Raw genomic sequence first — 15,000 nt, forward strand, 5'->3', positions numbered from 1 at the left:
ATTTTTCTCTATATCTTCCAAATTATAATTATTATTATTTTTTCCCTAATTCGTTTTATGTCTAGTTTTTTGTTTTGTAAGGGGACCTGTCTGAAAGGCGTCAAATAAAATGTATGAACGACTATAATTTCTTATTCCTGTGCTCATCACAGAGGAGAAAGAGCCATGTAACACGTTCCCTGTGGTGGGATGCTCACCGTTTTACTGGTCAACTCAGACCATTCATTTTTAATTACTTGGTCTGAAGGGTTTAGTCAGCTACCAGGCGGCCGGCCAATTAAGGGAACGCACTTGGGAGCATAATAACATACATCATGGACGTCAACTGTCAGCGATCGGTTACTACTCATTTCAAACCAGAGCTGAGCTCAATCCTCCCACCCAAGTGCTCCAGGGCACAGAGGATGCAGACCAAAAAATGAATTAGGAAGTAATGAATGTGAGGTGGTAAAAGCAGGCTAGGGATGCTCACCATCTTACTGGCCTTCTGGGGCGAGTCTGTGAGGTCGATGACGCCCTCCTCCCCTTCCCCTCCCTCCGAGTCCGACAGCACGATCACATCCCCTTTCCCCTTCCCCTTCTTCTCCTCCTCCGCTTTCCCGTTCTCCTGTTTCTGTTTCTCCCGTCCATCCTCCTTCTGCGTCTCCCCCTCCTCCTCCTCCCCTTTCTCCTTCTCCTGCCGGTGCTCCTCCCTGAGCTGCTTGAGCCTGGTCAGCGCCCCCTGTAGTTCTGGAGTCTCCAGTGCCTGCTTGGCGCGCCCCTGCCAGGTGATGGCCCTCTCGGTGAGGCACTGCAGGGCCTCTCCCTCGGGCAGCCGCACCGGCAGCTTCTGCAGCGCCACCAGCAGGGCCAGGATGGTCTCCAGACGCGGACGCCGCGACCGCTGGCACCGCGGGCACAGGAAGCGCGTGTCCCACTCCCACCAGCAGAGGGGGCTCTGGGCGGCGGCGGGCGGGGAGAGGGGAACGGGGAACGGCACGCAGCCGCCGTGGAACCAGTCTTTACACAGCTGGCAACGGTGCAGAGGGGCGGGGCTCTGGGAGCTGCCGCAAACGCACACCACCGATTGGCTGTGTGAGGAGGAGTCAGTTACGCCGTTGCCCAATGGCGCGCTTGCGCTTCCGTTCTGGTGAGGGGGAGGGGGGAGGGAGTCGTCCGAGGAGGACGCGGAGGAGGGAGGGGGCGTGTCTTGTGTGTCCATGGAGTTGCTGCTCCACCGCCTCTCCCTCTTGTCATTGGCTGGTTTGTCCTGGCCGGGCTTGGCCATGTTGAACTGCTGTAACCGGAGTAGGGCCTCTTTCTCCTGCCGCTCGCCCTCTTTAAACGCCTGGACCTGCAGGTGGCAGAGACAGCAACGCATTCATCATTTATCTAGACAAGCTGACGTTGCAGAGTTACTGTGTAACTGGACTCTATTCTACGTGGAGTTATAATATTATGAATTAAGGGCATTACAAATGAACAGATTTAAAGCCTTTTGGAAATGCATCAGTTTTAAATTATTATGATCATAAATAAAATTAATATTAAATTAATAATAATAATAATGCATTTTATTTTAATGACAGTTTTATTGAAATTATAAAAGACAGAATTAGAGAAAGAATGAAAAAAAGAAAGAAAATATTTTCAATGTGTTCCACAAAAAGAGGCTGGAGGGGCTCGAGTCAACAGAAAGTAAACAAGCTGGTGGAAGAGAAATTGCTTTGGCTTTGGCACGAGATGTGATGAGATGAGATATGATGTGATGCAATGTGGACTCACGATGGCTCCAGGATCCCGTAGGTCCTGAGCGGTCAGGCCAAGCACGTCCACCTCCCTGTCCGAGCGCTCAGTGGACGCCCCCTTCTGCTTGCGCTTCTCAATAGAGGGACACAACACCTGCAACACACACACACACAGATTGAAAACACACACACACAGACAAATAATGAAAATTAGAGAACACACACCAAGTAATATTTTTAAAAAAAACACAAAGCAGAAGTGTTGTAAATGTCATGGATGTAATAACGGTGCCTGTGTGTGCATGAGAGTAAATGTCATGTTGGTACAGGGGAAACCATTATGAGAAGTTTGACATTTGCAGTGGATAATTCAGGACACCACATGACTTGTTCCTTGTTGCCAAGTGACCACATAAATGAGAGACGGATGGCACTTGAGTTTCCAAAAACTGCTGATCTTAGAGGACTGATACGAGCCCCTGAGCCCTGAGCCCTTCACCTCAGTAGGAGAAACTGCTGATCTTACAGGACTGATACGAGACACTAAGCCAGGGCTATTCAAATGGCGGCCCTGGGCCAGATGCGGCCCTACGACAGCAAGGCTTTGGCCCCCCACAAGCCCCTTGAAATACAGAATCTTAATTTTTCTATTAAAGTATAGGTTCTGTATAGAGCTGAAATGGGACACGGGGTGTTAAAATGCAGCAAATTACATCTAAGAAATGCAAAACTGACAGTCGGAAACTATAATACATACGTATAGCCCTCGTTGACATTGAATTGAATAGCCCTGCCCTAAGCCCTTGACCTCAGCAGGAGGACCCACACACTGTTCATGTGGTTGCTGGAGGGGTGACAAGACACCAACACTGTTTCTCAATGTGTAATGTGCTTGCCTTGGTAGTGGCCAAGACGAGGCTCAAAGCCTCACAGGCATCTCAAGCGATGGTGAACGGGACATGCATCACTTCACTTCTTCACTTTCAGGTCTTAGTTCCTACACACCAAGCCTCCCCTATACTCAGTACTGTACTACATACACATCCCACAAGACACCTCCACCCTGGTTACCTCCAGTAGGCTGTGCTGGCTGCTCTTCTTGAGGAAGGTCTTGGACGCCTTGTTCCTTCACTTACAGTGCCCTCCATAATTATTGGCACCCCTGGTTGAGATGTGTTAAAAGCCTTAAAATAAATTCAGTGCTTATTGCAGAAGAATACTGTCACACTGAAAATTTTAGGAAAATGTAGCCTTCAACTCAAATTAATTGTAGGAAAATAAAAAAAAATCCCTGACTAAAAAATAATTATTTTTCATTAAATCACCTGTTCCACAATTATTGGCACCCTTAACAATTCCCAGGAAATAAATATAATTGAAGCATTTCTGTCATTTCTACAGTAGTTTACAAAGTTTACCAGAGTATGTAGGAACATTTAATTAGTAATTCATCACTTCCTGTTTCCCTGGGGTATAAATATGACGTGACACCGAGGCCATTTCTCTTATCCACTCTTAAACATGGGAAAGACAAAGGAACACAGCATACAAGTGAGGCAGATGTGCGTCGACCTTCACAGGTCAGGCAGAGGCTACAAGAAGATTGCCACTCAACTGCAGCTGCCCATATCTACTGTGAGAGGAATAATTAAGAAGTTCAAAACAACTGGAACAGTGGTAAACAAGCCTGGACGAGGACCCAAGTTTATTTTGCCACCACGCACAGTGAGGAGGATGGTAAGAGAAATCAAAATATCTCCAAAGCTCACTGTTACAGAATTACAACAAATGGTAGCATCCTGGGGTCACAAAGTCTCCAAATCAACCATCAGGCGCTGTCTACACGCCAACAAGCTGTTTGGGAGGCATGCACGGAGAAAACCTTTCCTCACCCACAATCATAAACGTAAACGTCTGGAGTTCGCCCAGCGGTATTGGGGCTTCAACAGGGACCGTGTGCTTTGGTCAGATGAGACCAAGATTGAGCTTTTTGGCAACAAACACTCTAAGTGGGTCTGGCGTGCCACGAAAGATGCGCATGCTGAAAAGCACCTCATACCCACTGTGAAGTATGGGGGTGGGTCAGTGATGCTGTGGGGCTGTTTCGCTTCCAAAGGCCCTGGGAAGCTTGTTAGGGTGCATGGCATCATGAATGCTTTGAAATACCAGGACATTTTAAATCAAAATCTGTTGCCCTCTGCCAAAAAGCTGAAGATGGGTCGTCACTGGGTCTTTCAGCAAGACAATGACCCTAAACATATGGCCAAATCTACACAGAAATGGTTAACCAGACACAAAATCAAGCTCCTCCCATGGCCATCTCAGTCCCCAGACCTCAACCCCATTGAGAACCTGTGGGGTGAGCTGAAGAGGAGAGTACAGAGGAGAGGACCCAGGTCTCTGGATGATTTAGAGAGATTCTGCAAAGAGGAATGGCTGAAGATCCCTCTTTCTGTCTTTTCCCATCTTGTGAAACATTATAGGAGAAGATTAGGTGCTGTTTTGTTGGCAAAAGGGGGTTGTACAAAATATTAACACCAGGGGTGCTAATAATTGTGACACACATTATTTGATGTCAAATAATTATTTCTTTATGTGGGATTTTTTCCCCACTGAATAAATGCACTTGTATTGAAGGTTGGATTTTTCTCTTTTTTTCCATTAAGGTCCCATATTATTTAGAGAAAAATAATAATAATTGGAAGCTAAAAAAACACATCTCAACCAGGGGTGCCAATAATAATGGAGGGCACTGTATACACCCATATAACACTCCCAGGGATGATAGTGAAAAAAAATCCTGAGCCTGAACTTTTCCCCCTGCTCTAACGATGACGACAAAATACTGCATAGTGACGTAACGTAGGACTATTTTGACACATTATGTATACACATTTAATAGCCTGTGTATGACCATTATTCAAGCCTGATAGTACAAGAAAACCCTGAACATTTAACACTTTCTGAGATAAGAACAACCTAATGGCTTTATTATAATTTTATTTTTGCAAACTCTGTCAAGCCTGAAATCAGGCATGGAGCCTGAATACTATCACCACATATACTCCACCACATAGACCTAGGTTACCTCAAGTAGGCTGTTTTGGCTGCTCTTCTTCAGGAAGGTCTTGGAGGCCTTGTCCCTGCAGGAGTGGACCCTTCACTACTCCTCTAATAACATTAGGGGGATGTGTAATACCTCGAGCAGGCTGTAATGGCTACTTGAGCTGGTTGTGCTGACCAAAGGTGGGGTTGCAGGTATGACATCACGTTGGGGGAACACCCCCAGGATTCTAAGGTTTTACATAGACTCCTATGAGCCTGCCCAACGCGATGTCATAATGGTATATTTTCTTAAAATGGTTAACCTGCAACCCCACCTTTAAGACATTTCTGTATGATGCCCCCTTCCCTTCGTACCTCCAGTAGGCTGTGCTGGCTGCTCTTCTTGAGGAAGGTCTTGGACGCCTTGTTCCTTCACTTATACACCCATATAACACTTTCTTCCTCAATATCATTCCACCACATTAAGACCCCTGTCCTGGTTACCTCCAGCAGGCTGTGCTGGCTGCTCTTCTTGAGGAAGGTTTTGGAGGCCTTGTCCCTCCAGGAGTGGACCCTTCACTACAGTACTTTATATACTAGGGGGATGTGTATTATGTATGTATGGTATTGTTACCTCCAGTAGGCTGTGCTGACTGCTCTTCTTGAGGAAGGTCTTGGAGGCCTTGTCCCTCCAGGAGTGTGCGGCCGCCACCTGCAGCTCCAGCTGCCTCAGCTCCTCCATGTGCACCGGCAGGTCACGCCCGATCGCCACCAGCCCCTCCAGGTCGTCCAGGCACGGGTAGTGCTCGCCGTTCTAGAATGGACATCACACAACAGAAGTGTGTTACTGTTATAACTCATATGGGTAGTGCTCGCCGTTCTAGAATGGACATCACACATGTGCTACTGTTATAACTCATATGGGTAGTGCTCGCCGTTCTAGAACATACAATAGTAGTGTGTTATGGTTATATGGGTAGTGCTCGCCGTTCTACAACACACAACAGAAGTGTGTTACTGTTGTATAACTCGTATGAGTAGTGCTCGACATTCTAGAATGGACATCACACGTGTTACTGTTATAACTCATGGGTAGTGCTCGCCGTTCTACAACACACAACAGAAGTGTGTTACTGTTATATGGGTAGTGCTCGCCGTTCTACAACAGTAGCGTGTTACTGTTGTATAACTCATATGGGTAGTGCTCGCCGTTCTACAACACACAACAGAAGTGTGTTACTCTTGAATAATACTGTATGAGTAGTACTCACCGCTCTACAACATATGTGTGGTTACGGTCATAGCTCTTGTTGTACGCAATAGAGTGGTGAGCACCACTCATACAATTGTGTTACTTTCATAACTCATACCTGTGGTGCTCACAGACCGTTCTACAACATAAACGTTTTCTACGGTCATACTCATAGAGGCATTGCTCAAGTGTTCTACAAGATCAAGTGTCAAAAGATCAAATTATTGTACAGTATTGATGGTGCACACAACTGCAACACTGGAAGGACTTCTGCATCTGCAAGCTGAGGGATGTGTAGTGTAGTGTCCCAATTCAGTCTGAGGGAGTCAGATGCCTGTGTAGTGCGTGTGAGTACTGTGTAGTGTAGTGTAGAGAGATATGCCCGTGTGTGTGAGTGTTTGATACCTGTATTTCCTCTAGGTCTCTCTGTGTGCGTGTGTGTGTGTGTGTGTGTGTGTGTGTGTGTATGTGTGTCCTACCTGTATTTCCTCCAGGTTGGAGTGTGTGTGTGTGTGTGTGTGTGTGTGAGAGTGTTTGCTACCTGTATTTCCTCCAGGTCTCTCTGTGTGTATGTGTGTGTGTGTGTGTGTGTGTGTCTCTCTCTGTGTGTGTGTGTGTGTGTGTGTGTGTGTGTGTGTGTGTGTGTGGTGTGTGTGTGTGTGTGTGTGTGTGTGTGTGTGTGTGTGTGTGTGTGTCTGTGTGTGTGTGTCTGTATGTGTGTGTCTGTATGTGTGTGTGCGTGTGTGTGTGTGTGTGTGCGCGTGCGTGCGTGTGCGTGCTTCCCACCTGTATTTCCTCCAGGTCGGTGACCCAGGCCTTGGCCCTGCTGAGGCAGCCCTGCAGGGAGAGGATGTTGGGCAGCTGCACGGGGATGAGCTGGGCCTCGTTCACGATGGCCTCCAGTGTGGAGAGGGGATGCTTCTGCCTGGAGAGGAGGAGAGGAAGAGGAGGGGGAGAGAGCTCAGTACACCAGTAATAGCAAATGTTACACTAGACAAACTTTTCTTTTGTTACCTGCGCCAGTGACGCTTCAGTATTGACTCTGCCCTGATGAAGGCCACTCCTTGGCCGAAACATGTTGCCGTTTTTAACTTTTCTACAATGATTTAGCCATTTAATAAAGCTATTTTATTTTTTGGGGGAAGAGTGCCTTGGATACTTCGTTTCTGTTACACTAGACAGATTTAATACTCTGCCATCAAAACTAGGCAGTCCTGCATGATCTCGGCTTCAAGAATCCCAGGACCGAGGACAGCCATCATGCTTTACTGTCCAACAAGCACTCAGAGGGCGAACTAGTGAATTGGGCATTATCCCTCAACATCAGCCATTGCTGGCTTGGCCCAGCTTGCCGGACCTTTATGCAACGACTGCATCACTGCTTTGTTACTCAATAACATTGCACTGCTATGACTCAGTAATGCTCTTGCTGTCTATTGTGTAACGCCACTGCATCATCAACATCATTGCCTGATGGCCTGGAGAACAACGCTACTGTAACAGCCTGAGTAAAATCAGTCTTAAAGGGACACTGTGCAGGAAATGGTCTAAAAAGGTACTGCAACTATGCTGCTCATTGAAACTGGGCTGCCTATTGCCTATTTACATGAACGTTTACTGAGTAATAAACACATATTTTCTAGTTTGGTCCAAGTACAGTCATTTTTGCAGCAAAAAATTACTATTTTTGGAAATTCAAAATGGCGGACCATGGAGAAGACCTCCCCTTTTCATGTATGAAAAGTGCAATTTTTCCAGTCATAATGAATACTTAGAATTTGATGTTGGTGGCAAGTATTCATAAAAAAGGTAACATTAGTGAATGGGCAGCATGAATTTTGGAAATAAACAACTAAAAATCTCACACAGTGTCCCTTTAACGCCACACTTTCCACAAACTAAACTAGTCTCTTCATTGCTTTGATTATGGGCTCTTCCACTGTCTTCCTGGCATGCTTTGCTGGCCCTCTTTGTATGGATGTCACCCACACTGGTGATGAACTTTTTATGTAAACAAAACTCATCAAAAATCTACAAGCAGAGTGGTAGATCAAAATCTGAAAACGGTCATCAAACATGATGACTGAAGATGATCTGCAATATGAACGTGTTGTTAGTGCTCATTCATGTGTCCGCGAGTTATTTTGGTCACAGTCAGCAACACAGACCGTCACGGATGAGGAAACAGCTGAGAGGAAATGGGGGGTGGTGAATGTGTGTGTGTGTGTGTGTGTGTGTATGTATGTGTACTACGTGTCTGTGTGTACGTGTGGTTGAGGGGTGTGTACGTGTGGTTAAGGGGTACGGTGTCACAGACCGGATCAGCTGTGTTTCACCTCACCACACCCAAGTGCCACCTCAAAGGAAAGAATGCTCTGCACCACAGCGTTCACCCTGTGTGTGTGTGTGTGTGTGTGTGTGTGTGTGTGTGTGTGTGTGTCTGTGTGTGTCTGTGTGTGTCTGTGTGTGTCTGTGTGCGCATGTGTGTGTGGTTGAGGGGTAGAGTGTCAGCTGTGTTTCCAGGCCAGATCAGCTGTGTTTCACCACACCCAGTCCTCCCCTGGTGCCAGGACAGAGGACGGCATGCTCTGCACCCCAATGATCACCCTGCACCCCCCTTATGTAACCCTGAGAGCTGCTACTACACTGAGAGAAAGCCCCATGGCCCAATACTGCAAAGCTGGTTCAGGAGTAAATCAGGTTAAGTTAAGAGGTAAATTATCTAATAGAAGAGCCTGGAGTCCTCATTTTCTTAAGAAAACTTAACCTAACCTGGTTTACTCCTGAACCAGCTTCTTAGTATTGGGCCATGGGGCTTCAGCGTTAACCCTGCACCAGCCTTATGTAACCCAGAGAGCTTCAAATAAGCGCTAAATAAGCCCCAGGCAGCCAACACTGTCTCATCTGGGAACAACCAACAGAACCTGTTTTAACCCATTGACGCCTATGGCACCTGCAAAAAAGGGTGCTGAATGCCTGAGCCCTTTTTAAGAAAAGCTGCCCCGGAAACAATGGGCCAATGGAATCTCTCTCTCTCTCTACTCTCTCTGATGCTACTGTAACAGCCTGAGTAAAATGAGTCTTAACACCACACTTTCCACAAATTAAACTAGTCTCTTCAGCCATTGCTTTGATTATGGGCTCTTCCACTGTCTTCCTGGCATGCTTTGCTGGCCCTCTTTGGATGTCACTTTTTATGTCATGCCTGAGCCCTTATTACGTTGGCAGGAAATTATTACGTCGGCCGGGCTATTACGTTTGAAATGCACACTTTTTTATTACGTTGGCAGGATTATTACGTTGGTGGGAAGTTATTACTTTGGTGGGTGTTACACTGCCTTCAGCCTATAAAAACCTAAATATCTCAGCTTCTGAAGCACATGAAAATATGCAATAATATGCAAATATGCAAAAATAAGTTGCATTTAAACGCTAAGACCCTCATTTTTCATTAGAATGTGTTCATTCATCTCAAACAAACAGAGATTTTTAATTAAGTTGTCTCAAATCTCATGAGCCTGAATGTTGCGCAACGCAGCTCCAGGCATCATGGCCAATGTTGCGCAACGCAACATCAGGCATCAATGGGTTAAATGGAACACTTGTGTAAGACATACACAGTGCCTTAAGCATTACCTTCAAACTTTTACCTTCTGCCCATTTTGCCTCTTGGCAAGTAGGACAGCAACAGAGGCTCTCCACTCTGGTCTGTTTTGTGCTTTTTTATCCCATGTGAGGCTTCAACCTTTTGGCCTTCATGACTGGTCACTGGTCGACTCAAGAACTGTTTATTCTTTGCTGTTCATATACCACAGTTCAAGCCACTTTTGCCAGGCATTGCGTTTGCAAGCATGTGCACCTAGTCCTGAAGAGTGACTGGCCTGTATCTAGGAATTTTGCAGCCGTATTCCAGCACTGTGTTTTTTCCCTCCAGGATATGTGTGCTTTCAGGTGTACTATCGCCTGGAGCATCGAGTGGGCAATGAATAATATCAGGAACCTGTCCTACCAGCAATGTGCCAAGCATGGATATGCGCTACGTCTGTGCATGTGCATCTGTCATGCCGTGTACAGACCAGGAGTGAACGGAGCGAATGAAGCGTCGGAAGTCATTATTTCTCTATGGAGGGCACGCGACCTGCGCTACCAAATCGAATTCGCCAGGAGCGAAGCTTCTTGCGCGACCAGAGCGAATTTTGACGATTAAACTAAATCTAATCGCAGGCGAATTTGCTCTGACGCTGTTCGGCGAAAAACAATCGGAACGTTCATATCTCCGAATGTCCCAGGCTGTCAAGCCAGAGCCGTTATGTGATTAGCTGAATCTAACATGTCAATGCAGCGTCTGGAGCGAATACAGCGAATTCAAGGCGAAACTTCTTCTGCTACCCACGCTACCAGGCAGCGTAATTCGCTCTTGGTCTGGACACGGCATCAGTCTTGGATATTCACCCACAAATGCCATTCCAATGCATGTATGCCAATTCACACTTGATACACACCATTTCCGTTCACACCATTTCCAACATTGCCTAAGGTAATTATGTGGCAGTGTACATACAGGCATTTGGTAGGTTTACATTCTCATCTCTGGTGTGTAAATACACAAAATAATTATGTGTGCGCAAATATGTGTGTGTGTGTGTGTGTGTCCCTCTCTCCACAGTTCGCACCGGTGTGTGTGTGTCGCTCGTGTGTGTGTGTCCCTCTCTCCACAGTCCCCCCCCTTTGTGTGTGTGTGTGTGTGTCTCCTTTACCTGTGCTCGAGGCATATCTGGGCCTTCTCCTCCCAGCGCTCTGCGATGGTCAGCAGTTCCTGCAGCTCTGCCATGGCCGTCTCCACCTGGGGGCTCTGGGGCACGTTGCAGCCCGCCTCCATCAGGCGACGCAGCACCTCCAGGGACACCTCACTAGAGGGGGAAACAAGGAAAGATACAATAGTATTAGTGTTAGTGTGTGTGTGTGTGTGTGTTTGTGGGGGCTCTGGGGCACGTTGCAGCCCGCCTCCATCAGCCGACGCAGCACCTCCAGGGACACCTCACTATGGAAGATACATTAGTATTAGTGTGTGTGTGTGTGTGTGTGTGTGTGTGTGTGTGTGTGTGTGTGTGTGTGCGCGTGCTCTGTGGCACGTTGCAGCCAGCCTCCATCAGCCGATGCAGCACCTCAAACAACACCTCACTACGGGGGGTGGGGACAGGAAACCAAATTGGACATTTAGAAAATATACAATTTGAATGGCTATGTCATGCTGGATGTCACTTGTCACTATGTCACTTGAACATTAAAAATGAGTTCAGCCCTCAACTTCGTTCCAAATTTTGATTTTGGCCCTCAGTCAATTTCAGTTTGAAACCCCTGGTCTATGTTGTCTAAATGTGATATACATACTAACACACAGGCATGCATTACAAATACCACTGGACATAGGTATACAGGGTGTCTACAGGTTTGACCAAGTCAAAATTAAGACATTTTAAGACTTTTCAATACCATTTTCCAATTAAATTAAGACCAACTCGCGGCGTTTACAGGTTTTAGCAAGTCAAAATTAAGACATTTTAAGACTTTTCAATACCATTGAACTACCACCAATTGAACTACCACCAACTCGCAAGATCATACACAGGTTCAAATGAAGCACAAAAACCAATTGGTCATTTACATTAATGTAGCCGTTTGAAAACACAAAACTATACACAATGAAACTTTACACTAAATAAAATTCAATAATGCGTTCTAAATTACACTACATGGCTACAACTCCCGATTTCCGTCGCGAAGTTCATGACATGGCTGACATAATTATTCCTCCCTAAATTAAGCTCCACAAATTTAAGACATTTGGGTTGACATTTTAAGACAAAATAAGACTTTTCAAGGCCTTATTTGGCGAAAATGAAATTTAAGACTTTTTAAGACTTTTTAAGGACCCGCGGCCACCCTGGTACAAAAGGCAGCCAGTGAAAACATCAGAAAGTTACCCTGGTGGTGTTGTGTCTCCCTGGCCTTGGCCCTGGCCCGGTCCTCCCTGTTGCCCCAGGGTGCGCCGCACGTCCCCCAGCCAGCGCCCCTGCTCCTGCAGCCCCCGCAGCATCTCGCAGGCGGGGGCCTCCACGGGGAGCAGGGCCCCCTCCTCCAGGAGCAAGCGGAGCTCCTCGGCCCCGGGGCCCGTGGTGGGAGGGGGATCCTGACCCCACTCCGCCCCGCCGCCGCTCGCCAGCGCCTGGGCACGCTTCTCAAACTCCTCTGCTACCCGCAGCACCGGCTGGAGAAGAGAAGAGAAAAGACAAAGGGAGAGAAGATTAAAAAAGCAGATGGATGGGAGTTTATTGAGAGGAGTGAAAAGGGAGGAAAAAAAACAAAAAACAAAAAAAAAACCCTCAAACAAACAAACAAACAAACAACAAAAAACAAAACAACAATGAAGACGATGAAGACGAAGGCTTAGGTCAAAACATCTGTCTGTCATGCTAACCCACTAAAACAAAATACCAGAATTGCACTCGAGAGTGCAGCTTTCCAACAAGAAATGTGCGAACATGGGGCGCTGTGGCGCAGCGCGCTAAGCCCCCCACACTTGGGCTTGCATGCCCACGGGGACCCCGGTTCGAGTCCGGACGGGGTCATTTCCCAACCCTACCCCATCTCTCTCCACACTCACTTCCTGTCGCACCTTCACTGTCCTATCCGAAATAAAGGCCCCAAAAGCCCATAAAAATATCTTAAAAAAAAGAAAAGAAATGTACGAACATGTTTGCTCACAACTGAAGACCTGGCAAACACAGTTTGGAGTTGAGCACACTTTCTGGGGAAAAATAAAGTATACAGCTGCAGCCCAGCCCAACTCACCTGCACCTCCTCCAGCTGCCTCATGACACTTTGTGTGTGTGTGCGTGTGTGTGTGTGTGTGTGTGTGTGTGTGTGTGTGTGTGTGTGTGTGTGTGTGTGTGTGTGTGTGTGCGCATGTGTGTGCGCATGTGTGTGTGTGTGTGTGTGTGTGTGTGTGTGTGTGTGTGCATGTGTGCGTGTGTGTGTGTGTGCATGTGTGTGTGTGTGTGTGCATGTGTGTGTGTGTGCGTGTGTTTGTGTGTGTGTGTCTCCCAACTCACCTGCACTTCTTCCAGCTGCTTCATGACACAGGGCAGATTACTCATCTTCTCCACCAGCGTCCTCACCTCCTGAAGAGTCATACGCCTGCTGAGGAAGCAAACACACACACACACACACACACACACACACACACACACACACACACACACACACACACACACACACACACACACAGACATTTAAAACTGGAGGAAGACACATCAACAACATAAAATCAGTAAGCATACTAAATGAAACAGTTAAGTTGTAGATTTGATTGGCCGCGCAGCAAGTGAAACTCGCGCCTCATTTCCATAATATTAAACTTCAAATAATTTCGCTTCGCCCCTCTCATAGGAATGAAGACAAAGTTCGCTTTGCTTGGCCAAATTCGAGTCTATGTGTCCCTAGCGTAATAATCCATGTTGAAATTTAGATTCTTCACAGGAAAACTATTAACTTGCATTTATTACGCGTGTATGTGTCTCTCTGTGTGTGTGTGTCAGGTTTGTACGAAATTCCGAATTGGATGAATTTGAATTCAAAGTAATGCCATAATATGAACACTAGGTGGTGGTGTTCTATGTACTCTCAATGGGTGGTGTAGCTAAAATTCAAAGAAATTCAAGGTAATGACACCACCTAGTGTTCATATTATGGCATTACTTTGAATGCAAATTCATTCAATTCGGAATTTCATATCAGCCTGGTGTGTGTGTGTGTGTGTGTGTGTGTTACCTGTTCTCCGGCTTGTCAGTCTTGTTGAGGAGGAGTTGGGTGGTGGTCTGGCACTCCTTGATGGTGCGCAGGACTCTGTCCAGCCTCTGCAGCAGCTCATTATCGGGGAACTTGCGCTCCACCGCCTCCTCTTTCAAGAACTCCAGGTCCTTAATATCTACAACACACACAAGACAAAAAGCCACGATGAGGCGCACACAAGACTCGTGTCGAAAACTAAAGTATATTGTTGCCGAAAAGTAACCAGAGAGCTCAGTGGATACAGCTGGAGCTTTAGTATTGCTACTTTTGGTGAGCAGTCGCACCAAGCAACACACGGCTCAAAGTTAAGGCACCGCAGAGTAGACGCAAACCTTTTTGGTTTCCCTTCACTTATATCCACAACACAATCAGGCACATACAACTTCAAAAATCAAAATCAAGAATGGAGACCACAAACTTTAGGTCATCGATACTATGAATCCTAAATCCAGAGCCAACACAACCAGACGTGCAGAATGTAGACTTTATTATTTACCCAACAAGGGAACTTTAGAAAACAGGACTCCACAACAGCACAATCTTAGGCCAAGAAGGTACTACATACAAAAAGACATCCCAATTTAATATGTCCCATCAGCTCAGCAAGCATATGAAAGACAGGGCTACCATGTCACTCACCTATTTTACTGCCTTCCTCTCGTTCTAATGCTTCCTTCACGCGATTGGCCCACGAGTCAAAGGACTCCGCCCTGACCTTCAGCTTGTGGAGCATGGCCAACAGCTCGTCCAGAGTGTAGCGATACCTGCAGGAGAAGACCAGACCAGACGAGAGCAGATGAGAGGGCATGCAGACGGGTCAAAGACGTCCAAAAAGAAATTGTCATTCAGTGTAACGGATACCTTCTGCTGACTTTTTATTTTTATTTTTTTCCAGTGAATTCATGAAAGCCTCGGCTGTCATCCATTCACCTGAAACAATCTAAAAATCACGTTTTTTTTTTTACAGTTACAGTCAGCAGAAGGTATCCGTTACACTGAATGACAATTCCTTTTTGGACGTCTTTGACCCAGACACAAACAGCTAATGTGAAGATTGAAACCAGAAACGGTTCAACAAAGACGCTTTTGCTACACCTCTGTAGTTGGGCAGGTGCGTAGGATTTT

At 46.4% G+C, this 15,000-nt stretch overlaps 1 protein-coding gene across 1 annotated transcript in view; it reads right to left on the reverse strand.

Moving 5' to 3' along the window:
• Positions 1-15,000, reverse strand: part of kdm5c (lysine demethylase 5C) — a 50,255-nt gene that overhangs the window by 5,238 nt on the left and 30,017 nt on the right. The window contains exons 18-26 of the mRNA XM_063207909.1: positions 14,515-14,639; positions 13,855-14,011; positions 13,137-13,224; positions 12,009-12,292; positions 10,782-10,934; positions 6,811-6,949; positions 5,407-5,586; positions 1,765-1,881; positions 473-1,333 (exon numbers count right to left, since the gene is read on the reverse strand). Coding sequence (XP_063063979.1) covers positions 473-1,333; positions 1,765-1,881; positions 5,407-5,586; positions 6,811-6,949; positions 10,782-10,934; positions 12,009-12,292; positions 13,137-13,224; positions 13,855-14,011; positions 14,515-14,639 — 2,104 coding nt within the window. The remainder of the gene's footprint in view (positions 1-472; positions 1,334-1,764; positions 1,882-5,406; positions 5,587-6,810; positions 6,950-10,781; positions 10,935-12,008; positions 12,293-13,136; positions 13,225-13,854; positions 14,012-14,514; positions 14,640-15,000) is intronic.

The sequence above is a fragment of the Engraulis encrasicolus genome, chromosome 10 (assembly GCF_034702125.1).
Source record: "Engraulis encrasicolus isolate BLACKSEA-1 chromosome 10, IST_EnEncr_1.0, whole genome shotgun sequence".
Lineage (NCBI taxonomy): Eukaryota > Metazoa > Chordata > Actinopteri > Clupeiformes > Engraulidae > Engraulis > Engraulis encrasicolus.